We start from the raw sequence: 24,914 nt of genomic DNA, 5'->3' as shown, positions 1-24,914 counted from the left end.
CATATGGGGTACAGCATAATGTATGAATCTGATGCCTGTAGCCGCTTTCTTGGGATGGCTACGAATTCTAGAACAATCGATCTTCGTGTCTTTGGGTTCGACTTCCGGATATATTTCGAGATCGATTTGTTACTAGCCAGGTAAACTAGTCGTTGTCCTTCTGAGCCTTGGCCTAGATAAGAATGACTATTGTAGAATTATACTGAATCAGCCATCATGAGCCAAGAAAACTCATCGCTGAATCAAGTGTCCCGTAGAAAAGCGATGGGAAATCTTGTTGAGCCTGTAGTCTCAATGGTAGTCGAGTTGGGAACTTCATGGACCCATCCCCCAGAAAACCACCCTACCTTCTCATCTCTCTCATCCATCTCTGCCCATCAAATCACCTTGCATTTCCATCAATATCTCATCATGGCAGATTTATCAGACAGCTCTACACTGGCCTCAGGGTATTCAAGAGGTTACCCTGGGCAACAATCCCCCAAGAGACTCGTTCAAAATTATATCGACGATACACTTGCGGCAGCTCTCGATGAGATGACATCCCCCGAAGGTCATCCATCTATTACCTTGAAACGGCGATCTAAACAAGCGTCTTTCTTCATCAATCCCGATAATGGTGCCCTCGAGACAACTGAGACGGAGAATCAGACGACTTACACTTGGCCCGGACAGGACGCACACGAAGCGTGGAGGTTCAGTATGTGTACATGCTAGCTATGTATATCAGATGCTGCTAATATTGGCTGGTGTTGTGATAGCTATCGCATTTCGGATCCTTGCAGCCATTGCTGAAGCCGTTCAGACAGGATTGATGATCTCCAAAAGGTTTACGGATAATTCACGGATACCATTCCACTGCTAAATCATTCAAAGAGATATATATTACACCGATCCGGCCTGCTTCGGTTCACAAAGAGTGGTTGATACTGTTGTTGATGACATTGCTCACACAATTGGGGTGGATCGGACAGCGCTAAACGTGGTAAAGCATTACCTGCATGGGACGATTTGATGATAGCTAACTAGACAACCACCCAAAGGAAGCAGCTGCAAAAGGACTCGTTGCGGGATACTACTGTTTGAAAACGAAATCACACGATATACTAGATGCCCGATTATCCACACAGGTAAGCCAGTCTGGTTAGGGTTCGTTATCGTGGATAAATTGACGGGGCAAATAGGATTCCTTAATCCCAAGAGCAGAATACATCGAGGAAATTGACATATCCGAAATTGAATGGGTTTTGATACTGGAAAAAGAGGTACGAATCTGCCTCTTGACGCTCAATTCGAACTCATGTGTCAGCAGGCAGTCTACCGTCGACTTGCAAGAAGCAACTATCACACTAAGGCTGCTGTAGGAAAAGGAATCATGATCACCGTGAGTCTGTCTCTAACCGGAGCATGAACCTAATAACCAACAATACCCTTAGGGTAAAGGGTACCCCGACCTTTGCACAAGAGCCTTTGCTCGTCTCCTGTTCGAAAAAAGCTCCCATTTGCGACCTGCTCCGTGTTTCTATGCTCTTGTTGACAGTGACCCTGATGGAATGGCTATCATGTCGACATATAAATACGGCTCCATGGCATATGCGCACGAGAATGCAAAGTTAAACATTCCCAAATTACACTGGCTGGGTCTTCGCACATCAGACGTCGCGGCAGGTGCTGATCCTCTTGGTGACGATGCCCTCATTCGGCTGACAACCAGGGACAGAAGGAAGATTGTTTCCATGTTGAACAACAGCCCTATTTTGGCAGTGGACGGACCGGAGCAGGAATGGCGCGTGGAGTTGCAGCAGATGCTCATGTTGAATTTGAAGGCAGAGACTGAGATCGTATATGATCGAAATGGTGGACTTGAAGGGTGGATTGATCGAAAAATGACCGATTTACTGAATGATAATAGGCCCTTTTGAGATCAGTGTGGCATAGTCTCTCTTGAAAAGAAAGAAAGAAAGAAAGAAAGAAAGAAAGAAAGAAAGAAAGAAAGAAAGAAAGAAAGAAAGAAAGAAAGAAAGAAAGAAAGAAAGAAAGGATGGACGTGAAACTTGTATTGTGTAACAATGGACAAAGAGAAGAAGAGAAGAGAAATCTAAACGCACCACAGACGCCAATAACCCAGGTTTGTGCCATCGTCGATCAACGACAATGCAGCTATGCTATGCTTTGTAACAGCACATTTTCTCTCCCATGTAAAGGTCATCTCACAAGCCCAATCCCTTCCTAACTTCATCCCGAACCTTCTTCTCATATTCATTTCTCCGCTCTCTCCACATCTTGGCCGCCTCGACATTAGCCGGGCTCTCATCGTTTGGCTCAGCCAACATGCTCATGACGGAAATCAAAATCTTCTCCACGCTCTGAATAGGCGACCACCGCTCCGACGCATGCTCGTAATGGTTCGGGTCATCACCAGGGGGATGAAGAATAGAGATGCAAACTGTTCCGTTGGGATAGACTACAGTCAAATAAAACAATCATCAGCCCCCCAAAAAAAAATCATCCCAGCGGAGTGAACGTGGAAAAAGAACCAAATCAAAGACAACTCACCATTAGGATGCCAAACCCCACCCCCAACAAACTTCATGGTCGGAGGACTCAACGGATAATCTCTGGGAAACTTGAGCTCAGCTGCGAATATACCACCTTCGAACGGCGTGCCTTCGGGTCCTTGGATGAGAGCTTCCCAATGGTACATGTCATCTTCCGTGACTGGGCCGGCGGTAATGCCGTCAGGTGGGTTTGTGGACAGATTCTTGTACTCGTGGAAAAGACGCTTTTGTGCAACGGATGACATGTTGGCTTTATTTATTTTCTTCTTATGGCGTATAGAGAAGAAAAGGCACCAATTCCTTTATGACGTTGGTGTATCGAGTCGGCGATTGATGATGGTTGCGGAGAAAACCGAGCGGTGAATGTGGCGGGGAAGTTGAACTTCTGCGAGATGAGGGGTTGTTGATGGCGAACCTCCAGGACAAGACAGAATAGATGGTCGGAATATTCTGAAAAATAAAATAAAATAAAAATAAAGGAGAAGCGGAAATTTAAATATGAAATGTCGCCACTGGGATGAAAGATGCGAGAAGGAAAGAAACTCTGTCTGAGACTGTGTTTCTTCAACTTCCGAGGGTTCGGGCCGTGAGTCTGTCTCATTATTTAGAGTGAGTTATGCAGCATCACGAGATTGGCATAAATTGACAACAAAATTATTCAAATGACATATAGTATTGAGTGTAGGAGTCCCAGAGTCTATGCTATAGCAACGCCAGTCTTTTTTTATCGTACATAAAACAACACCCGCTATAAGAACAACCCTATACAAGTGCATCAGAACCAGTCAAAATCGTCACCTCCGCCTTCTCCTTCATCTCCCAGTTCTTCTGCGCCCCATGGGTCATTGGATCGCTGACCCCAGGGATCTTCCATCCGCTCCTCAGGCCAGCCAGTCTGGTAAGGATCAGGTTGACCTGGGGCTGGTGGTGATTGTTGGTCTACCGGTGGGGCCTGAGGGCTATCACTGGTCATTCCTCTGTGCATCGCGTCGTAGCCTGCCATTGCACCGGCGCCAGCAACACCAGCGGTCATGCCTTCAGTCATGCCACCGGCTCCAGCCCTGCCAACGGTCCCTGCGGCAGCGTCGCCTACGGCCCCGGCTTCACCAGCCGCAGCACCACCAGCTGCTGCTTCGCCGCCCATGCCAGGGAACCACATAGGCATGAAGCCGAATCCTCCCGAGCCACTGTGGCGGCTAAAGTAATCAAAGTCAACACTGACAGCGGTAGCCAGCATCACGGCACGTTGATCGAGCGTCATGCCAGGAACGGCATTGTTAGGCGCGGTTGGTGTCTCCCCGGGGACAAGACCAGCGGAATCCATGCGCAGCGCATAAACACCAGTATCCGTGAAAAGCTCACGAGCGAAGCCAGCAAAATCACGATTTACTGATCCGATCAGTTGATTATTGGCTGAACGAAGCGAAAAGTCCCACGACAAGACAGGCTCGTCCACGTAGGCGAACTGCGCGAATTCCCCAAGATTTTGGCCGTCTTTCTGCGACCGAGTCAACTGCATCTGCTGAGACTCAGACAAGCCAGACTCTGAAAGCGGTAACCGCTCTGTCCCCATTTCTGTCGCTGGGTTTGGGGAGTGATGAAAGTTGAAAAGGTTGTACTTCCGTCGCAATGGAGCCCACTGTTGCTGGGCCTCTCCAATCACGCGCATTTCATCGAATCCAAGCGGCGAGACTCTGGCATTTGAATCGCCATTAGCCTGAACTAGAGACCCCTTAGAAACTCCTTGCAGAGCGGTCGATGACGAATAGGCACTCCTGGCGAGGTCGAGAGGGTCGTACACTCGAATACGGGAGTTGATCCATGAGAATGGGCGGTGGAACTATGTTGTCAGCAACTAACTATCGCGATGCACTTATCTCGAAGATCAAAAATAAACCTACCCGGAGCACTTCATTTTCATGTCGATCAAATACATGCGTCACAAAGCTTCGGTGGGTGCGGAACCACTGTCGAGCCATAACACTGGCCATGCTCTTCTCCTGCTCAGCCATGTATCCAACATGGTTCCCATTCGCGTCCATAATCACATACTTATTGGCTTGTTCGAAACCGCTACAATAAAAAACCTCGTTAGTGTATGAAGCGACAATCATTTGGCAGAAATAACTCACATCATCACATTCATCAACTCCAATTGCCTCTGTACAACCAACCCTGAATTTGCCAATATACCCATCGCAGGATGGGTCTCCTTGAGCACAGCATTTGGATCTTCTGGTATATGAACGGGAGCGAGGAGAGAGTTCTGAGAGGGATCGTAGTTCGGACTGCTGGGGTTGTTCGTCTCCGGATGCGATGGGTATTCTGACTGTTGCTGTTGCTGTTGTGCCGCGTCGCTCTGTTTCGGCGCAATGCGCTCTGGTCTTCGAATACTATTACGAGGACCCCGAGGGCTGATCCGACCTCTGGTGAACGAGCTGGAGAGAGCTCGACCGGGAGCTCGAATCCACCGGAGAGCCGGTGGTTGGAGTCTTGCGCTCCACATGGGAAGATAGATGTAGCCTTGGAAAGCTATGGAATAGTTTTAGATACCGTAAAGATAAAATGATTTTAATGGGGAGTTTGAGTATTCCGCAAAGGACAACGGAGAATGATTGATGGATGAACGATCGTCACAGTGGCGGCGCCGGCAGACATGACGAAGTTCTTCGCCGAGGGGTTAAGCGGAGATAAAGAATCAGCATTGAACGATGGTAATGCCATCTTTACGTATAGCCAGAAGGGACTATTTCGCTTCGATTCTTATAGATTATAATGCTTGAATAGTTCGAAGTGATGGAAATTGAAACTACCTAGAAATTCGTCTGATAATACAGCATTTTATGGTATACTCCGTAACGCTTCGACAACATTTCAACTCCTCATTTTGTCAGGAATATATATGCAATACCCAAGAAATAATCCATCAGTCGCTTCATTTAGAAGGAAAGAAGGAATAAGAGAGAAAGTCACACTCCATTACAGGAGACCCTTCCGAGCCAATTCGATTTTCCGCGACGCCTCGCCCTCTTTATATCCTCCCTTGGACACACAGATGGCACTTCCTTCGCCCAATTCAACCTTTTCTTCCACGTCGGGATGTGGGCAAGGACAGTGATGAGGGAAATCGACGCAAGCCAGGATTCCAGGGCATAGATATTTGTTGCATTGTGCTATGGCAGCCGTATTAGCCAATATTCTGGAGATTACAAGGCATAGAGCTTGGAAATAAACACGAATACTCACAGGATTCCCAGGACCTCTGATACCGTGAGCTGTCACTGGGCGAATTCTGAGCCTGGCGCTGCTGTTCCTGTTGATTGCCACCTCCAAACATATGCTCGAAGAACTGGAATTGGGCCTGCGCGACAGAGACCATTAAAAAGAGAGCCCAGAGGGACTTGATCCAGGAAAAATGCATATTGAAACAAATGACAGCTCTTTGCTGGTCAAATATGGTCTTCCGAGTTGCACTGTCAATTGGCAAATCATGATGTCGTCGTGTTTGTTTCCAACGATGAAGCCAACTATCGTGGTGGCACGTGACCACCCGCCAAGATCGTCAACTGCGGCCGAAAAAAGTTCCCCTTCGGCTTCAATCATTCTCCATCGTCAAAGGTTGCCATAACCCCATCGCCTGGACTGAGGGGAATTATCGGTTGAAAGCGGAAGAATATGTTACAGCCCAGGCTATTGGCACCCTTCCGGGTGTTGGAGAGATCCTTTGCTCCCTCCCTCCGCGCCTCGCAGCAGCTCTACCGGCCGCAATCCGTCCTCCAACGAACCCTCTCCGCGCCCTCTCCCATCTCCAAATCGACCACCTCGCTCCCCACTCTCCTTTCTCTCTCCCAGGTCCGACACGCTTCTCACGCCTCGCAAGGTACCGCAAACAGACACTCCCGGGATCCAGCCGGAAAACGTCTCGGAGCGAAGAGAACAGGCGGAGAGTACGTCGTCCCCGGCTGCATCATCTTCCGACAGCGTGGATCAAAATGGTTCCCCGGCGAAAACTGTGCAATGGGCCGTGACCACACCATCTATGCCACCGAGGCTGGCTATGTCCGCTACTACCTCGACCCTGAACGGCACTCGGACCGAAAGTACATTGGTATTTGCTTCGAAAAGGAAGGAAAGCTGCCCACACCCCGAAACGCACCCACTAGGCGAAAGTTGAACCGAGTCGCTGTTCACCGAGTTTTTGAATCCGCCGAGGCTCCTGCTCAGTCCGATTTGGTCGCCTCTGTCACTGAAGAAGGCACAATGGTCTCTAGCGTTGGGGCCGAGGATGCCAGCACTGGCTCCCAGCTACGACCCGGATACATGTACCGTGAGGCAAACTGGCAAATTGGTCGGGCCGCCGAGAAGGCTGGTATCACTGCCAAGGAGTACAACAGCAAGAACCGCTGGATGGCCTGGAGAAAGAGACAGGCTAGGGCTGACCGGGCTGCCCAGATGAAGAGCCTGAAGAACAAGAAGAAGGGCTCGAAGAAGGCCAAGGGTGGTCGCTAATCGATACATGTATTGTTTTTCTATTTATCTACCTTTGTTTGTGTGGCGATATGACGGTTTTCCAAGGTGTTTCTTTGTATTATAGAAAGATGACTGCAATTATCAATCCCTTCCTGACTGTATTATGCCTTAGACTACCATGGAATTTGATGTAGATACTGTTGTATTGAGCACTTTTGAGAAATCCAGATGTGTGAACATGGTACTTTTAAATACACCACAGCTACTCAGAAAAATAATAGAACAAAAAGAAGGGGTATCTTCCATATTTCGCCGTATACATAGTGTTGGGGGGGAGACTGATTCACATTCAATAGCCCCATATGCGCCTTTCATCAACCATTTCAAGACAGATGAATGGCCACTGGCCTCAGGCGGGATAAACAAACAAATGAAAAAAAAAAAAAAAAAAAAAAAAAGGGGAAGGCATTATGCTTCGAATAGCCTTCCCAATATTAAGCTCTGAACGACGAACTCATTGCCCACAACTTGAACACTTTTATCCAAGCCAACATCATTGCCATTAATGGAACCCATGAGCTCATCTCTCTTGCGCTTTTTTGACCCCCGGGATGACTGGGCCTTCTTCGAACCCGCCATTTGGGCCCCGAGCAATAAAGACCTAACGGCGTCCTCATCATAGCCATGCACGTAGACCCAGTCCCAACCATTTGTGACGCCGGCCTCCTTTTGCCGATCAAGGATTTCTTTGGCCGACTCTAGATCGGGCACACGTTCTACCCTAGAAGCGCCTAGAGCATATGTTAGGAAGACATACGCTTTCTTCTTATCATCTTGTTTTCCACGGCCCATAACAAGTAACACCGACTGTCTATTCAGAAGATTTGGCCTGCCAGAAATTGTTTCAGACAACCGTGCAGTTGTAGGTGGGTTGGGTGTAAGCATTCGGGACTTTGTCGCTCCGTGGAGATACATTGATTCTCCGGCAGGAAGCAGATACATCTCCCAGTCCAAGATCCGGTTCTGGGCGACACAGTCTTCTACCCAGCGAGGCGAGAGGCAAGGGAGATTGAGAGCCAAAGCTTGCATATATTTCTCGCGACGAGAATGTTGGTCGGCGATGAGACACGCGAATCCCACTTCTTCCGCACTCCTAGTCAGACGCAAGCCTCCCGTGGTTCCAGTTGCACCCGAATCTGGTAACTTTGTCGGGCTGGCAAATGGAACGTTCGATGGGAATTCAAACAGCTCATTGAAACCATCAGTCAAAATACGTCCATCGTTGTCCAGAATAAGTTTCGTTATGCGAGACTTGGCTTCGTCGTTGCCTGAGTATGTGACTGCAAACACCATGCCGGCAAAGATACCGCTATAATAGTGAATACTGCGGGAGAGTCGGGTGCCCGGAGAGGCCGGAGTAGAATGTCTGTTGGATGGTGTCTGAAGTCTGCTTTCTGATTGCACGGTTTCTGAGTCATATGTGAATGTTCGGTCTTTTAACTGATTCCACAAGATAGTATCCAGATAGATGCTTGAGATAGGGACTTTGAAAACACTCCCGGATGTCACTATGCCTCCATTCGGGAGACTCTTTCGTTGCTTTGGCTCCAAGATCACAATAAGATGACCATAAATATCAGTCATTTTGGGTAACCCGGTAACTGAATCGCATAAATCACCCTCGCTGAGCTTATCATCAAAGCCCCGGATAACATGCGGAGCCTTCGGGAAATTAGGCATGTCTACTTTGACGCTATCGCCAACACGCAGTTCCAGCCTCTTCACACCACCAATAGGCACTTCAACCGGATCACTATCCTCGAATTTGACCAGGTAACGCGACTGTGAGACCCCAATTGGCGTTCCAAGGCAAGTTGCAGGGCAATATACGCGTTTCTTTCCACTCCAAGGAGCAAGGACTTGATTTAGTGCGATCTTGATGTTATCAGAGGCTGAAGATCGTTTGACTTTGACAGGAATATCCTCTATAGGGTCTTCATGTGGCTCAGTGTTGGCGTTTTCTTTGTCTCCTGCAGAAGCAATGTCCTGAGCCAATTCCTGCCCATTATGGACAACAGCAGGTTGTGGAGTGGAATCATTTCCAGACTTTTGGACTTGATTAGATTGTCGTTCATGATGGCGAGCCCTTGCCAGTTTCCTGGACCTGGCAGTGCGCGAAACATGGATTTCAGGTGTCTCATCAACTTCCCATACGGTCTCCACTCGTCTGGAAGGTTTAAATCGTCTTTGGAAAGCGGTTCCTCCACCAACCATCGACTCTGTACGCCGCGGCTCTTCTCGCCCTGGATAAATTGCCTGCGGGTTGACGAATTGAGATGTGGTCGAGCGAGGGGTAACCGGAAGTATTGGGTCGGAGGCATATATGTTCTTTCCATCATTTCCGCGTCGCTTTTTTCTTGGGGGGTTTGGGGACATTGAAACAACAGAACTGAACTCTCGATCATCCGCGGTCAGAATACCAATGTCACCCTCAAAATAGCCGGTACCAGCTTGAGGAGAGAGGTCGCCAGCAATCTCAGTCAGCCTTCGACACTGTTTACCGCTAGGGCTGGAAAGTATCTTTGAGGGGGCTTTAGCGGGAGACGAACTCCCTGAACCTGAAGGGCGAGACTGGCTAGCACGTCCATGGTCCGCTGAGTAGAGAGGCAGCAAGTCATCGTCATCTTGGTTCATTGTGTCACAATTTTCACCAGTCCAGGATGGGTTTTGCGAACGGTTTGGGCTGGTCTCCGGGATGCTGGTGGCCGATATCACATCCCCAAAACCTCTTGGGCGCTGAGAAACAGGTGTTTCAGCAATACGAGACGGCACTGATGACGACTTTTCCCTAGAATCAAACCCTAACCGTCTTCCACCGGCCCCTAAAGGCCTTTCGGTAACAGGGTAACTAGACTGAGCTCGACCGCCATCAGGGGCGGATGAAACCTTGGGGAGCTGGCTTGAAGAGCCATGTGAACTGACTGAGAGTGACCGGGTCCGCATAATAGGTTGGTTATCTTGAAGCTGCGAAAACAGTGGGATTCGCTGAGGGGCTGCAGGTGGTGATGATCGTAGTGGTCGCTTGGTCATAGGCGAGGATGCGACCTTCTCTAATTCAGAAGAGGGTTCCACATGGGTTCCACTGGGGTTTCGTGGGAGATCTTGTTCCCAGTGTTGGTTTGCTCGATTTCCTTCATCATTACCCTCATCATTCGGTCGCGGAGATTGCTGAGAATCTTTCACAATTAGTATTTGTGATGATCTTGCAGTTCCATCGATTTCATCCCGGGTGGGACTTCGAGAATGACGGCGAAAAACCCCGGGCTGTTTCGACGACGCTCTGTTGTGACGAGACGGACTCTCTTGCAGAGCAAGAGCCTGAGAAAGGCGATCATGTGCGTTAGTCGCAGCGACAATAGCCGGTGCAGGTGGGCCGTTGTAGTTCTCCTTGTCCTCGACAGAGGAATGAGGTTCCTGTGACTGGGGGATATGTTGATCTATATCCTCTTGCTCTGTCTCTTCTTCACTTGTAGCTGCATTTTGAAAAGCGGATGTTGTCTCGTCATCTAAAGCAGGGGCCACAGAAGTATCTTCAAAATTCCTTGTTGCTAAATTATCGACCGGGGAAGTCCTTTGCTTTTCTGCTTGTTTGCTAGATCGACTCGAAGGCCTTGCTGGTGCAGTTAGACCTGCAAATTGTGCCGAAGTCTCCTCATCGATCGCTTTTTGGCGGCGCAGGCGCTCTACAAAGCTAGAGTCTTTGTTGAATTCACTGTCACTATGATCCTCCGAGTTGATATAGTCCACAGAGCGCGTCATCCGCTCCCCAAGGATTTTATCCCTCTGTGCCTGTGATTCCTTCATTGTGATGTAGTTCATTTGTGACTCTGATGAATCCCGAGGGAATGTAGCTGCTATGTGATTGAACGGCGAGGAAAGGGCTGTGGCTAGCGGATGGCTTTGAATAGGCAAATTGGGCGACGGCCGATCGGACATTGGATCTGACTGCTGATGGTTGACCAGAGGGGAGGATGGAGCCTGTGTTGCCCTGAAGACCTGGCTGAGAGCCATTATGCCACCACTCGACTCTATACTCGCCGTGAGAGGATTTCGAGATGCACAGGGGGTAACAGACGAGAACCCCTCAGGATGGCCCTGCTTCACTGCGGTGGCCGGAGTCTTGCTTAAAAACCGTTGAGACTCAGGGAAAAGATTTGGCTGATAGTGCATTGGAGATGATTCTCCGAGTTTGGGGCTGCTTTGATCCTCGTTTTCATTGTCTTCCGTATTCATGGCATCCGCAGGAGCACTGTCGAATCCAGCCAACAGGTCGATATGCCCACTATCCCCCTCATGCAGCGTCATAATTGTACCTCGATCCCCGACATTGCCAAACCCAACATCCGGGGCGTCTTTGTTCTGTTTTATGATATTGTCAAACACCGTCTGGGAAATGACCTGGGTGTCCGACGGGACGGAATCGGCAGAGCCCATCTTTCCAGATTGTGGCAAGAGAGTGGTTATTGGTCGATCGGATCCAGCAGGCGAATGCTTCTCATTTATCGAGCTTGTAGCATGCTGCCCATGAGAAGGATTTTGAGAGTGTGATGGGGTGGAGGATTTCGGCAGGGATTGGCCAGTGGCCGACACACTCTCATCTGAAGAATGCTGGTTGTTCCGGTTTGCTTTTGAAAGTTCGGTCGCCTCAGACGTGCTTTCAGTAGACTCAATATAATTTATGATCGACTGGGATGGTTCAGTCTCCTGACAAGATCGATGGGAGTGAGTGTTAGTATGATGAAGATCAGAAACGCCACCCAGGGTCATCACTTACTAGCCCCAGCACGACGCGTTGCACCTTCGCGATGTCGATGCTGTCATCTTGCGTGTCCATAGCTGCACCAATCATCTGCAATTCTCAATGCACAGAAATATAATGACCGCATTGTTCAGATGCTTCAGTCCTTTGTCCCACGGGATTCTAGCCTGCACATAGGGGTTACCAGCCATGTCCTCATCACTGAACCGGAAAACGCGAAACGCGTCCATCACGTGAGGGCTTGAGTAATATTGCCTTTTTGGGAATGGCACCAAATCGAAAGACTGATTTCTGGGATGAAAGATTTATAAAGGTAAATGGGAAGGGTTTTCTGTTATATGTCGCATTTTTCATGGCCTCTCAAGCATACATAAAAGGCCTGTTATAGCTTCCAGCTTGATGGCATTTTAAGCACGTCTGCTGGTTTATGTTAGAGCTTCAAATACCATGTTCATTGCTATTCTGTAGATTGTAGAAACTCCAAGCAAATCAGATTTTTGTCTACACTCCCCTAGGAGATACTAAAGTTATATATTCATCTTTAAAGTAATAATTTGACAAGCATCTCCAGAATAAGATTGTTGAATGTAAACGAATCGAGAAAAAGCACACCCAAAAAAAAAAAAAAAGCGCCAAACACCATCCAAATGCTACAATCAACAACCATAAACCATTCAGTCAGGTCAGATATGCGTCTGGGCATGGACATGAGTGATATCAAAGTAACAGAAGAAAATGTAGAAAAAGCCGTGGCAAGCCATTACCGACCTCTGCCTCGTCCACCACCACCACCCATCAACCCACTCATCTGGCTCATCATGCTCTGCAAGTCCATGCCTCCCAAGCCAGGCAGGCCGCCACCACCACCACCACCACCACCTTGTCCCTGAAGCATCTGCATCATCTTGGACATATCGCCCATGCCGGGCATACCAGGCATACCAGGCATGCCTCCTCCACCGCCCATGGCTGCCATGCGCTTTTGCATAGCCGCCATCTGTTGTTCTTTGTTGCCACCCTTGAGCATGTTCTGGGCGCGCTGCATCTGCTTCTTCTGACCACCGACCCGCTTGGCCATGCCGGCCATCATACGGTGCTGCGACAGCAGGTCCTCAACCTCGCGGACAGTCGTACCGCTACCACATGCGATGCGAACCATACGGCTGGGGTGTTCCACGAAGACCTTTCCGTCACCGTCCAGCTCGGCAGCTGTCATGCTGTCGAAGATGTAGATCATACGGCGGAGCTTGAGCGAGCCGTCCTCGTCGTCCAACCCAGCCGTCAGGTTGGAGAGACCGGGGATCATGCCTGACAATTTGGAAAGAGGGCCCATTTTCATTATGGAGGTGATGTTTTCACGGAAATCCCGAATCGTGTAGATTCCCTCCGAGATGTGCTTGTACGTCTCTTTGGCCGCTGCAGAGTCCTTAGTCACAGCTTGCACATGTTCAACAAGACCAGCCATGTCACCCATTCCCAACAGCTTTTGGATAAAAGCCTTGGGATCAAAGCGCTCCAGGTCCATCAAGTGTTCACCAGTACCCAGGTAGATAATCGGGGTGTGCGTTGCCGCGACGGCAGAGATGGCACCTCCTCCAGCTGCATGTCCGTCCGTCTTGGTGATGATGATGGCTCCAAAGTCCGCGGTCGTCTTGAAAGCAGCAGACTGTGCCTCAGCTGCCTGACCGATGGTGCTGTCCAGTACAAGGATGGTTTGGTCTGGGGTCACGGCAGTCTGAATCTGCGTCATTTCAGTGAAGAGGTCCTCTTCCTGCTTGTGCCGACCACTGGTATCCACAATAATAATCTCAAATCTTTCCTTCTTGAATTTGGCGACACCTTCCGCTGCCACAACGGCGGGGTCTGTCTGGGTCAAGCTACCGTAGTATGGAATTTTGGCCTTGGTGGCATTTTGCTTCAGCTGGTCAAACGCACCAGCACGGAAGGTATCGGCACAAACGAGGGCTGTCTTGAAACCACGAGTCTGATAGTGCCGGGCCAATTTGGTACAGGTGGTGGTCTTGCCCGCACCTTGCAAACCCACAAACATGATCACATTGGACCGGCCTTTCTTGGGACGGAACGATTCAGCATGAGGATCGACCAGCGACACCAACTCATCAAAGACAGCCTTCTGGATCGTCCGCTTCTTGTTCACGGCTGGAGGAAGGTTGGCAAAATTCACGCCGGACTTGATAGATTTGCGAAGTGTCTGGACGAGGCGAACATTGACGTCTGCCGACAGCAAAGCGGCGCAGATCTCTTTCAACATATCATCAAACGCCTGCAAGAATCAGTATAAAGCTACATCTAGCGGGCAACCAGAAGCAGAAGAGCGTACCTTTTCATCGAGATTGTTGGATCGTGTCAAGTCATTGACAGCGGCGTTGATTCGCCGCCCAAGATCCTGGAGGACCATGGCGGAAGACTGGGTCGATTAAATGTCGAGAGATATAACGGGGTCGAGCTTCAATAAGCGCCGACTTTCTCCTGATAAATGTCGTCACTAAAGCGATGGAGAATCGGAGTCGTGGATTGCAATGACAGCAATGTTGAAGCAAAAGGACAGCAGAAGCGATGCGGAGAGTCTGGAGTCGTTGGCCGCCAACCAATCGGAGGCCGCGACGGGCTGTCCGCTTTGGAGAGAAAAAAAAAAGTTGAGCAGCAAAAAAAAAAATTCATTGAAGACAACAACCATCGCAGGAATTATTTCACACCGATTGTCGATTCCACCATGGCTCCACACATGAAGAAACGCAAGGTTTTGGACGGCATTAAGGGCCAGCCGAAGAAGAAGTTCAAAAAGCAGCGCAATTATCACAGCAGCTCCGACGAGGCCTCCGACGACGAGCCGACCGACTTCAAAGCAGTGGATCTCGCTGATTCCGATGAGGAGGAAGAAAAGAAGCCAAAGAAATCGATCAAGGAACAGAAGAAGAACACAAAATCATTGGGTTCGCAGAACAAGAGAAAGGCCGAGGAGAGCGACGATAGCGAAGACGGCGGCAACGACGACGATGCGTCTGATTCTGCAGGATCTTCCGGCGCCGATGATGATGAGGGCGATGAGTCGGATACTTCATTGCCCGCGGGCATCGATCGCCGGTCAGTCCCCAAGCGAAATGACCCAACCGCTTTCTCGACATCCATTTCCAAAATTCTGGCCACCAAGCTCCCAACATCAGCTCGAGCAGACCCTGTGTTGTCGCGCAGCAAGGTCGCCGCACAGACCACCGACAATTTTGCAGATGAGAAGTTGGACAGACAGGCAAGGGCCAAGCTCCGGGCAGAGAAGAAGGAGGAATTGGATCGCGGTCGGATTCGCGACGTTCGGGGCATTGACCGAGGCCAGGCAGGAGCCGTGGCCGAGGAGGAGAAGCGACTTCGCAAGACGGCGCAGCGGGGTGTGGTAAAGCTGTTCAACGCCGTCCGTGCTGCGCAGGTTCGCGGAGAAGAGGCGGCCAAGGATGAGAGGAAGAAGGGAACCGTTGGTATGGGTGAACGAGAGAAGGCCGTGAACGAGGTCAGCAAGCAGGGATTCCTGGAGCTGATCAGTGGGAAGAAGGGCAAACCATTGAATATCGAAGAGGCTTAGAAAAGGATACCCTATTCTGATCACGGCATATTCTGGCGTTTAGGAGGAGTTTTGGATTTTCTTTCTACACACATCTAAACCACAAAAAGTTATGCATTCTACACTACACTCTAGAGACGCTAAAATAAATGTAGAAGTAATTTTAAATACCCAAATCATATTATAGAGCTGAGAATATGTGGTTTTGACCTTTTTTTTGTCCTCTCCAGGGCCGATGACATAACAATCCCTCTTATTGGCTTGTTCCATTTCTACTCAAAGTCGCTGGCCTGCAAATTCCTTGTCGACGACGGCAACTTCACCACCATTCCATCGAGATCCTTGTTCATTATAACTTGACAGCCCAGGCGCGATGTTTCTGTGAGGCCAAAGGCCAGGTCCAGCATGTCGTTCTCGTCGTCCGAAGGTTCCTCCATCTTGTCGAACATGTCCGGGTCTTCGACAATGACATGGCAGGTTGAACAGGCGCAAGAACCACCACAGGCACCTAATTGAATCATTTGTCAATAAATAATCATGATCAGAGTGTAGATATCCACCAACCTTCCATCTCGAGGTCGTTGGCTTGGGCGATATCTAGCAAGTTGTCGCCCTCGGCTACTTGAAAGTCGTATTTTTCACCATCCTTATCCACAAAAGTCACATTGATTCTGCGCAACTGTAAGCACATATGATAATTGCCATTCCGCACAAATCATCCCACTTACTCCTCACCAGGCTTTGGGGGTGTGATGTGACCGTGCTGGACTCCGGCCGTAACGGAGAAGGACCGCTGCGACGGCTTCATTCCTTGCCATAACCGTTGCTGTGTCCAAGCCTGGATGTTTCCCCTTCCATTCAACTGGAATCTGCTCGATTGTGCGATCCGAGATGCCTGCAATGGGGTTGAGGTGTTGAGATATCGCTTCGACTGTGACAAACATATGCGGTCCCCGGTGACTACCGCGCGACGCAGGTGTTGACAGGTCTCCCTCCAAAGCGACATTGTGTAGGTGTAAAGGAATAGAAATCTATAATTAAGAATACAACAATTGAGAAAAGAAAAGAAAAGAGGCAATAAAAAAAAGAAGAAGGGCAAAAAAGATAGAAAGAGTCGACGGGTCTCGACTAGGAAGAAGATGGGGAAAAGGAAAACCCGACCGAAAAAAGACGGGAAATTCGGACTTTAAGCTTCAATCATTATTATTCACCTTCTCTCCCACCATCGCTGCAGGTACTGCTTCTCATCCCATTCCACCACGAGCATCATCGACCTCTCTCTTTAGAGATGGCTTCGTCGCGTGAAGGGATCAACCCTTTGCGCCCCTATTATATTCCTCCCTCCCTCGGCCTGTCACCTGCTGAAGCTTCCAACTCCTCGTCCCCTCCAGATCTCGCCGCAGCGTCATCCGCCCAGGTCTTTGGCAGCTCCGCACGCGATCTATTGCCGGATCTCGACTATTCAGACTATCTCGATTCGTCACCGTCGGTGTCGGACTGGATCCGAGATGCTTTGGACCGTGCTGTCTGGCGCTATCTCTTTCTTCTGACCTCTCAACCGCTGGACGTCGCCAAAATCATTTTGCAGGCGTATGTCGTGCCCGATGATCAGGATGGGCAATGGGCAGAGGAGGGGAACCGCCGGAGATCGATTCCTCGTGCTCGCGAAAACATCTATGACGAGGTACGTTGTTGTAATTTTGAACAACAAGAGATAGACAGCTAACGGTGGTAGGACTCGCAATCCTCCGACGATGAGAGCAGTTACTTCACATCGGCAGCACCCACGGCCTCATCCCCCGCGACACCTCGATCTCGAAAGTCTCAACACCATGTCACTGATCGCAGCGGCTACATCCCGCCCCCTGGATCGTCGCCCAGGCATGCTTTGACAATCAAGAACCCGTCGTCCTTGATGGAGGTGCTCGGGCAGCTCTGGTCTACCAGTGGCCCGACATCGCCGTGGAAGGCTACCAACGCGACTTTTATCTACTCTCTGCTCCTCCCCACCTTGAACACCTTCATCCGCAGTCTTCTATCCGCCATCGTGGGTCTACCGGAGGAAGATGTATCATCCTCGATGACGACGGATATTCTGACCTCGGCCTCGCCAATCGCCACCATGGTCCTCTCTTTCATTTCTTCATCTTTGTCCGCTATCATACTCTCCCCCATTGATACCGCGCGCACCTTTCTCATTCTTACGCCTGCCACACATGGCCCGCGATCCCTCCTTCGGGCTCTGCGACTCCTCCCGACTTCCAACTGTACCATCCCCCCTCACCTGGTCCCGATTACCATTCTTCACTCCAGTTTGCCAAACTTCATTACAACCACCACTCCGCTCTTTCTAAAATCCTATCTATCGATTGATCCTATCCTGAATCCATCTGCGTGGAACCTCTTCACCTTTCTCGGGTCAGGCTTGGAACTGGCTGTGCGTTTCCCTCTCGAGACTGTCTTGCGTCGTGCCCAGATTGCCACATTCACCTCTCCGAGTCTACGACAAGACCAGGCGCCTTCCAATCTACGTCGTACGGTTTCATCCTCCTCGTCTGTTTCGTCCCCGGGAGAGAGCTCCGAGATCGAGACAATCATCCCCGCGCCACAGACCTACCGCGGCATCATCGGGACGATGTGGAGCATTGTATACGAAGAAGGTGTCAGCACATCTCAATCAGAAACCGACCGGATCCATGGAGCACTCACAAGGCCCCTGCCACTCCGCAAACGCCAAGGGCAGGGCATCTACGGTCTCTACCGGGGATGGAGAATAGGCATGTGGGGCATTGCCGGTATTTGGGGATCCAATATACTGGGGGCAGTGGGTGGTGGAGGAGACGAGGACGTGATGGTCAGCAGGGGACGATTCTAATCTGAATGTTTCGGCTGTCTGACTGTTTTGTCAAAATCCCCACTCTTATTAAGGAACAAACCTCAAGGACCATACTCCTGACGCCCCGCGAAGGGCTACACTACTGCTTGATACACAAGGACGGCGCAAGGACAATGAATTGGTGATGTATATAATAATCTCGGTTTAGTGAGGTTTTCTTTTCTATTTCGTTTCTCTATTATACCCAGCCCTTGGCGCTTACACGGGTTGGGTTCGGATCATGATTACTTTTTCTCTTCTTCCAGATGGGGTTATAATAGTTTCATTTGAGCAGTTTAGCATATGATGAATGTTGGGACCTGGAGCGCTAATACATACATACTCATCTCTCTTACTCGGATTGAGAATTACTTGAATGTAGCATGTAGTGTATAGACTGTAGATTGATACCATAAGTAGACTGATACTGTAGTCAAAATACCAATAGGTATTCATAGTCAGTCCGTCATCCTATGACCATTATCCCGAACAGAATGCAGTCCATCCGTCCAGCCGAAAGAGACTCTAATAGGGTTGAGCGTCGAAAAGAAAAAAAGAAAACCAAAATCCATTCCATTCCATTCATAGCAATCATAGAACCCGTTTTTTGCGTCTTTGTTTGTTTGTGTTTGTGTTTCTTTTTCCTGTTTTTGTTTTCTTGTTGTTGATGTCCACACCCAAACGCCCCCCAAATCCATTCGTTTTAAAAGCCCGTCTAATCATTGAAAAAAAAAAAAAAAAAGTAAACGTGTACCCATCCTTTTTTTCATTGCTGTCTGATGCCATGATTTGCCTATCAGGGTTCATGCATGACGGACGCTGATAGGCAAATGACCGCCTGAAATCATTCCCATAACGGATGGGAAGTATTAGATGAAGGGGTAGACCTCCATCAAGGATAAGAATAAGAACATAAACAATTGTATATTGTATAATACAAACTCAGACATGCAAAAAGGTCAGGTTTGGGTATCATCAAGAGAAAAAAAGAAAGAAAGAAAAAGAAAGGTGGTATCTGTTTTTATTTGTCCGCGAATCTTCGGTCGAAGTATCGCAGGACTCCCATGACGCTAGCAGCTTCGACTTCCATTGCCGCTCGGGCAGCAGGACGCTCTTCACGGGCCAGATCGCGTGGGTTAGGCAGTGTGTGAAGCTTAGGAAGCCAGGATGAGATCTCATCGCTGGCGCGGGAGAAGTTTGGGTGTCGAGAGAGGGTCGTGAAGGCATCAGCGCAGGAGAGAGTCAGAGAAGGAGATGCAGATGAGGAAGAGTTCATAGTAGGACCGTTCGAGGGTTTAGGTCGTGACATGCAGCATCCGCCGTCGGCGCCTTTACCGCCGCAGCATCCTCCAGAAGGTGTTCCGCTGGCAGACCTCGACGCTGCCAGCGTCTTGCAAAAAAGGGTCCTTCGTGGGTCTGCCATACATTGCGCGCAGGTCCCGGGACCGTTCGCACAGGGGTTAGTGGCCTGGCTGATCGGTGGCAAGGTGACCTCAGAGCGAACATCGCCGTCCGATGGGGGTGGGGTGAACTGAGAAAGATTCTGGATCGGGGCGAGACGGTTGTTCTCAAAAGAAGTCTTGCGACGCTGCTGTTCCTCCTGGGCAGCCATCTCTGCACAGATACAGGGAGTGCCGTCCTGGCAGAAACCACATGGGTCTACGGCCGGAGACGAGATGATGCTCACGTCATCGTCGTCGTCATGATGGGGTTGGGCGGCCGCAAACCGGGAGGTAAAATCGATTTCCATCTCTTCAGGCTCGGGTTTTATCTCCGGCTCCACACGCTTTTGGTGTGATGTCTCTCGCGTTGCGATGCCGGGCATCCCAAAAGCATCCTCGATGCACTGGCAATGAGCCGACGAGCAGTTGTTGCACCCAAGGGGAACACCCTCCTGTCCGTCGTCGTGGCTGTTACTGCTCATGGTCTCCTTAGCATTCACCTGGCGATCGGTGGTGTTTCGTCTTGAGGCGCGTGGGGGCAAGGGCACGCTATCGGGGGTGGCCGTATTCTTTTCCGACAGTGAGGTTCGAAACTCCTTGACAAGAGCCTCCTTAGCACTGCGTTCCACCGAAACCTCCTTCTCCAAGGCATGGCTACGGTCGCGCCACCAGTTGATTTCATTTCGGCATTGTTCGACCTCGCGAGACAGTTCGGCTATTTGGTCCTTGAACTGGGACACGTGAAGATCGTGCTCATCTTCGATTCGCTTAATATCATCCTCGAGCTCATTAACCCGAGCGGCCCGACGTTCTCGAAAAGCTCTCTGTGCCGCCCGGTTCTGCGCTTTGCGTTTCGTAGGGGGGGTGTCTGTAGCGGGCTTGCGGCCAGGCTTAGGGCGTGGGGGGATGACCCATTCCTTGGAGGTAATGGAGCCGGGCGTGCCCGGACCGGGAGAAGCTGACATGGTCGGCTTGGCGGCCAACGCAGGAGCCAGAGGGGCAATTGAGAGAGCAGGCGTAAGAGCTGCCATTGTGAAGATAATAATTTATATGGTGGATTGCTCGAGCAACAAAACCACAAAGGTCTAACTGGGGGGGTTAGTTGGCCATGGTCAGATCTGGCGGTGGGGGAATTTCACCGACCACCTGGGTTGTGACGCCTTTTACCGCTTCGGCCGGAAGAGCGGAAGAGCGCTCATTCGAGCCGTAAGCGAGGGAGACGAGCAAAGGGAAGGAAATGGACGGTGAGGAGGCAGACGGCGACAAGTTGTCCACGAAGAACAATTGTCAAGGGAGGAGGGAGAATGAAGGGAAGAGAGGAATGAGAGACAGACAAGGGGGGAGGGAAGAGAAGAAGAAGAGAAAGTCGAGGTTGAGGGGAAAAGCAGGAGTGGAAAAAGGCATCGGATCAGATTAGATTATCGTGGGCAGCACAAGCGAAAAGGCCCGATTTCGGAGGGGTGGGGCTTACTGTGGGCTGTGATTGGCGGAGGTTTATCAATCTATGATTCTGCTGAGGTCGGGTATTTTTGTATTTATGATTTCTGTATGGGACGGTATGGAATATGAGTAATAGATTATCAGGTAGCTTTTCTCGCAACATAGCGACGACTATGTAATAACTGCACATCCAGCTGATAGGCAGGACTACATCCCGTGTGGCATGTGTTGATGTCATCGGCTGCCGTCCAATACTAGACTAAATTTTCACCCGCCAGGCGCGATGGCCGCTGGATATCATATCAGATAATCTGAGCATCTTACTGATTGATATCCCTGTAGCCCATCCAGTGCGCATCGTAAAAAGTACATATTTACGTGGGTGTAGGGTATTGTTTCAATTATTGCACTTTACAGCCTAACTGGATAGTATGTGTCTGTACGAACAGATTTCTGAATGCGGCATTTTCGACGGATTCGATTACGTCTCCATTTGGACTTTTGGGTCGGCCAAGGACTTACGGTGTATTCCTTTCTTTTCCTTTCTTTTTCATATTATTTTTTTCTGCGTAAGAGATTATCCCCTGACATGGCAGCCATGTGAACCCAGTACCACCACCAACGGCTATCAGGATAGGATGAAGAGGATGATGCCAATCAGCTCAATCAATCAGAATACCAGCATATGAATTACAGTTACAGCATCCCATCCCCAAGTAATCAAGGCCATTGCTTATTACTAAGAATGTTAATTCGGCTCGGATGACTTTCTGCTTTCTCATATGATCTTATCTGATTCTGTAGCCCTGGAACCATTCCCCATTCGGCTATCCGACCCATGGTCAGTCTTTGTTGATCGCCTCTACCAAACCAGTCCGTCTTCAGCTAAAATCAGCTGGTGAAAGATTTTTCTGTCGATGATGATTATCATATGGCACTGGATCAGGATGTTTCTGCCGATTCCGGATCAAAGGGCGAATTCGGCAGTTGTTGGTGGGAATATTGCATATTATTGATCAGATCTACAGGTACAATGTATGCAGTGTCTCTCAACAGACAGTCCGGCAGGACCTATGAGTGCCTACAGATTGATATGCTCAGCTCTACGGGTCTTATGAAACAGCCATTTCTGATTATCCAGTCGGCAAACTCGGTTTCGCACGGACGGAGCAGATTCTGCCTGCACAGACTGTCTCGATGTTTTGGACACTAACGGATGCTTTGTCCATCTTCTCCATTTCAGGCACACTCGATGACTCATTCTATTCAAGGGCTGGTCCTTTTACCAATGCACTGGGATAAACCGTTGTCGCCAGTAGCTCTAGACTCTGACTAGTTTATGTGAGATGGCTGCCAATGTCGGGGATTCATCGACCAAGTTGGTAAAAGAATCCCATGCACGCTGTAGACTTGCGTTTACCAATCCATCCCATCCCATCCACATGGCCGAGGGGCCGTGATCATCTCACTCAAGCCTCCGACATATCCGCTTCCATTGCAGCCATCTCCATATTCTCCAGGCTGTTCATTCCATTGGTCAGTAATCAATAGTCACTCCTAAAGCAGTCAATCGCCACTTTACTGGATCATCTTCTCTCTCCACTTATTCAGAATAAGAGGAAACTGGATTCCGTCACCATCTGACCAACAGGATTGCCACCCCAAATGGCCCTGCATCGGGACTCGCCTCAGTTGAGTATAGAATTTATCTTCTTGATATTGGCGAGACATGTTTAATATGTTCTGTTACTTCTCCATACTTACGTTAACACTTCCGCAATATATATTTTAGGCATTGCTCAAAACTTAGCCCTGTGGGGTGTTGGAGAGCAAGTACTATAGTACCAGATTGCATTCTATATCTAGACAGGCAACTTCATATATTGAGACTAGGCTGGTTGGCCCATTGATCATTTGTCAAATGTCCCCATTCCATTGAAGAGTCTCTAGATCAATCTACTGCTGTGATGAAGCAAATTTCCAGGTCATTGAACAGAGCTACACTGCTACATGCTTAGATAGCCGAGGCCTATCAGCTATCACCATGAGATCACTGCACTATCCCAGCTCAATACCATAAAGACAATATCAATCCAGGAATAACCAAGACATATCATAAACAAAATATCATCAACATGAGTCTATATCTACATTCTTTGTGTCGTCACAATCTGCCCTCCAGCAAGGGCATCGTCGTCCGCCAAGACATTCGCGAGTCGATCTTCAGCTTCAGCTGGACAAACTGCCAGCTTCTCTCCTGCCCGTCAAGGCTTCAATTAACGCATCAACAATGTCCCAGCCTAGCGCAAAGTTAGACAATCTTTCCCCTTATCCTGAACCCAGACTAACATTCTCCAGTATCATTCTCGTCTCACCTAGGAATGAAATCCTCTTAGTCCAGCGGATCAAAACCTCTTCGGCCTTTCCATCTGCTCATGTCTTCCCAGAGGGGGGGGGGGGATCTATCTTCGCAGGATGGCCCTGATCCAAAGAGACACGATGCGATCTGGTACAGACGGGCAGCTTTAAGAGAGCTTTTCGAGGGAAGTGGGATCCTATTAGCTCGTGACACTGCTTCAGGGGCGATGCTCCATGTCAGTGATGCCAAACGAGGAGAAGGCAGACGGGCAATTCACGCCCAAAAAACTACTTTTGCCCAGTGGTTGAAGAAGCAAGACTCTGCAGCAGAGCCGGATACAGGTATACCCCCCCCCCTCTGATTCGATTAAACTACAGTTGAACTAATTTATTGTTAGAAAACCTGATCCCTTTCACTCGCTGGGTCAACCCGATTGGTGTCCCTTATCGCTACACGACGCAAATGTATCTTTACTTCTTGCCCATGGACAATCATGATCTTAAGCGAGACATTCTAAACATGCCAAGGGAGATCCACGAGCTCACGCATGATGGGGGGATCGAGATCACTGATGCTCGGTTCTTGGAGTCTTCAGAGTGGCTTCGAAAAGCTGTCAAGAAAGAGGTCAAACTTTTACCGCCTCAATATTTCCTCGTCGATTTAATGGCGCAGTTCCTCGATACATATACCCCAAAGCCGTCAATCCGTCTTTCTACTCAAGCGACAGCGGAGAAAACTGGCTATATTCGCGCACTCTGGATCGCCACCCTGGACGCAGATGTGTATTTCGCCTACAATCTTGAGGACTCTACCCGATGGGCGGTCGTTGGTGGGATTGGATACCCCTGGCCATGAGCTCGAAGGATCTGATCGAAGAGGCGTGGGTGATCGGGTTGTTTTGGTCCGAATTCAATAGAGATGGCCCTAGTGAGGCTGAAGTTAAATGGAAGAAAGATATTCTGGAGGATGGGAAAGAAAATGGTAGACTTTGATCGGGAGTAATTATTCAATCCAAACCCATCGCTTCACCCTCTTTCTACCTGAATGGTTTTTGTCCCTCTCTTGTATTCAATTTCAGCTACTAACACTGATTTCCGATACTAGTCTCTCGCTAGTAACCAACTAGCTACCGCAACACGGGTTCGTGAAGAACTGCTGTGGGGTGAGATGCATCGTTAATCTGCTAGGCAACGTCTTGATATCGTGGGGTTGTCCTCGCCAGGATACTACAGATGCATACTGCCAGTGACATTTTAGATAATGAGAAATGAAGCGATAACACTCTTTTTCAATGCAATTACAGGAATTGACGGAATCCTAAAGTGACAAACCGTGGACGATCTGTACGTTATGAACCTAATTATCTATCACCTACTC

The 24,914-nt window shown here is 49.4% G+C and overlaps 11 protein-coding genes across 11 annotated transcripts; 5 read left to right on the top strand and 6 right to left on the bottom strand.

Annotated features, from left to right (window-relative positions):
* Positions 1–216: 216 nt before the first annotated feature.
* ASPWEDRAFT_53113 (putative meiosis-specific topoisomerase Spo11) lies at positions 217–1,922 on the top strand (the record flags this gene model as incomplete). The annotated part of the gene is made up of 8 exons (XM_040837832.1): positions 217–297; positions 487–700; positions 762–828; positions 877–985; positions 1,044–1,130; positions 1,185–1,265; positions 1,313–1,384; positions 1,437–1,922. 8 exons carry the CDS (start codon positions 217–219, stop codon positions 1,920–1,922), a joined length of 1,197 nt encoding a protein of 398 aa, XP_040686744.1.
* A 288-nt stretch (positions 1,923–2,210) lies between these two features.
* On the bottom strand, positions 2,211–2,803 carry ASPWEDRAFT_174493 (E2 ubiquitin-conjugating protein UBC7; the record flags this gene model as incomplete). The annotated part of the gene is made up of 2 exons (XM_040831232.1): positions 2,211–2,464; positions 2,557–2,803. 2 exons carry the CDS (start codon positions 2,801–2,803, stop codon positions 2,211–2,213), a joined length of 501 nt encoding a protein of 166 aa, XP_040686743.1.
* Positions 2,804–3,333: 530 nt separating this feature from the next.
* On the bottom strand, positions 3,334–5,979 carry ASPWEDRAFT_30176 (scramblase family protein; the record flags this gene model as incomplete). The annotated part of the gene is made up of 5 exons (XM_040833372.1): positions 3,334–4,398; positions 4,460–4,631; positions 4,691–5,090; positions 5,612–5,731; positions 5,805–5,979. 5 exons carry the CDS (start codon positions 5,977–5,979, stop codon positions 3,334–3,336), a joined length of 1,932 nt encoding a protein of 643 aa, XP_040686742.1.
* Positions 5,980–6,143: 164 nt separating this feature from the next.
* Positions 6,144–7,485, top strand: ASPWEDRAFT_43119 (mitochondrial 54S ribosomal protein bL27m). Its single transcript, XM_040835956.1, has one exon. The coding sequence runs from the start codon at positions 6,234–6,236 to the stop codon at positions 7,065–7,067; it is 834 nt and encodes a 277-aa protein (XP_040686741.1). The 5' UTR covers positions 6,144–6,233; the 3' UTR covers positions 7,068–7,485.
* ASPWEDRAFT_43117 (chromatin-binding protein RAD9) lies at positions 7,482–12,000 on the bottom strand. The gene has a single exon (XM_040835955.1). The coding sequence runs from the start codon at positions 11,853–11,855 to the stop codon at positions 7,497–7,499; it is 4,359 nt and encodes a 1,452-aa protein (XP_040686740.1). The 5' UTR covers positions 11,856–12,000; the 3' UTR covers positions 7,482–7,496.
* A 294-nt stretch (positions 12,001–12,294) lies between these two features.
* On the bottom strand, positions 12,295–14,451 carry ASPWEDRAFT_137726 (RNA-binding signal recognition particle subunit SRP54). Its single transcript, XM_040829366.1, has 2 exons — positions 14,189–14,451; positions 12,295–14,131 (listed from the first exon to the last, which is right to left on the bottom strand). The coding sequence occupies exons 1-2, from the start codon at positions 14,264–14,266 to the stop codon at positions 12,608–12,610; spliced, it is 1,602 nt and encodes a 533-aa protein (XP_040686739.1). The 5' UTR covers positions 14,267–14,451; the 3' UTR covers positions 12,295–12,607.
* A 130-nt stretch (positions 14,452–14,581) lies between these two features.
* On the top strand, positions 14,582–15,442 carry ASPWEDRAFT_174487 (rRNA-processing protein RRP15; the record flags this gene model as incomplete). The annotated part of the gene is made up of 1 exon (XM_040831231.1): positions 14,582–15,442. One exon carries the CDS (start codon positions 14,582–14,584, stop codon positions 15,440–15,442), a length of 861 nt encoding a protein of 286 aa, XP_040686738.1.
* Positions 15,443–15,693: 251 nt separating this feature from the next.
* On the bottom strand, positions 15,694–16,427 carry ASPWEDRAFT_53105 (ferredoxin family 2Fe-2S iron-sulfur cluster binding protein; the record flags this gene model as incomplete). Its single annotated transcript, XM_040837831.1, has 3 exons — positions 15,694–15,929; positions 15,986–16,092; positions 16,150–16,427. 3 exons carry the CDS (start codon positions 16,425–16,427, stop codon positions 15,694–15,696), a joined length of 621 nt encoding a protein of 206 aa, XP_040686737.1.
* A 282-nt stretch (positions 16,428–16,709) lies between these two features.
* Positions 16,710–18,296, top strand: ASPWEDRAFT_159465 (mitofusin complex protein UGO1; the record flags this gene model as incomplete). The annotated part of the gene is made up of 2 exons (XM_040829765.1): positions 16,710–17,105; positions 17,157–18,296. The coding sequence occupies 2 exons, from the start codon at positions 16,710–16,712 to the stop codon at positions 18,294–18,296; spliced, it is 1,536 nt and encodes a 511-aa protein (XP_040686736.1).
* Positions 18,297–19,317: 1,021 nt separating this feature from the next.
* On the bottom strand, positions 19,318–20,769 carry hapX (bZIP transcription factor HapX; the record flags this gene model as incomplete). The annotated part of the gene is made up of 1 exon (XM_040833371.1): positions 19,318–20,769. The coding sequence occupies one exon, from the start codon at positions 20,767–20,769 to the stop codon at positions 19,318–19,320; it is 1,452 nt and encodes a 483-aa protein (XP_040686735.1).
* A 2,699-nt stretch (positions 20,770–23,468) lies between these two features.
* ASPWEDRAFT_61221 (uncharacterized protein) lies at positions 23,469–24,592 on the top strand (the record flags this gene model as incomplete). Its single annotated transcript, XM_040838564.1, has 4 exons — positions 23,469–23,573; positions 23,626–23,878; positions 23,935–24,191; positions 24,265–24,592. The coding sequence occupies 4 exons, from the start codon at positions 23,469–23,471 to the stop codon at positions 24,451–24,453; spliced, it is 804 nt and encodes a 267-aa protein (XP_040686734.1). The 3' UTR covers positions 24,454–24,592.
* Positions 24,593–24,914: the final 322 nt, after the last annotated feature.

Source organism: Aspergillus wentii (genome assembly GCF_001890725.1).
Source record: "Aspergillus wentii DTO 134E9 unplaced genomic scaffold ASPWEscaffold_6, whole genome shotgun sequence".
Taxonomy (NCBI): Eukaryota; Fungi; Ascomycota; class Eurotiomycetes; order Eurotiales; family Aspergillaceae; genus Aspergillus; species Aspergillus wentii.
Note: the sequence above shows the minus strand (reverse complement) of the source record. Positions and strands in the feature narration are given on the sequence as shown.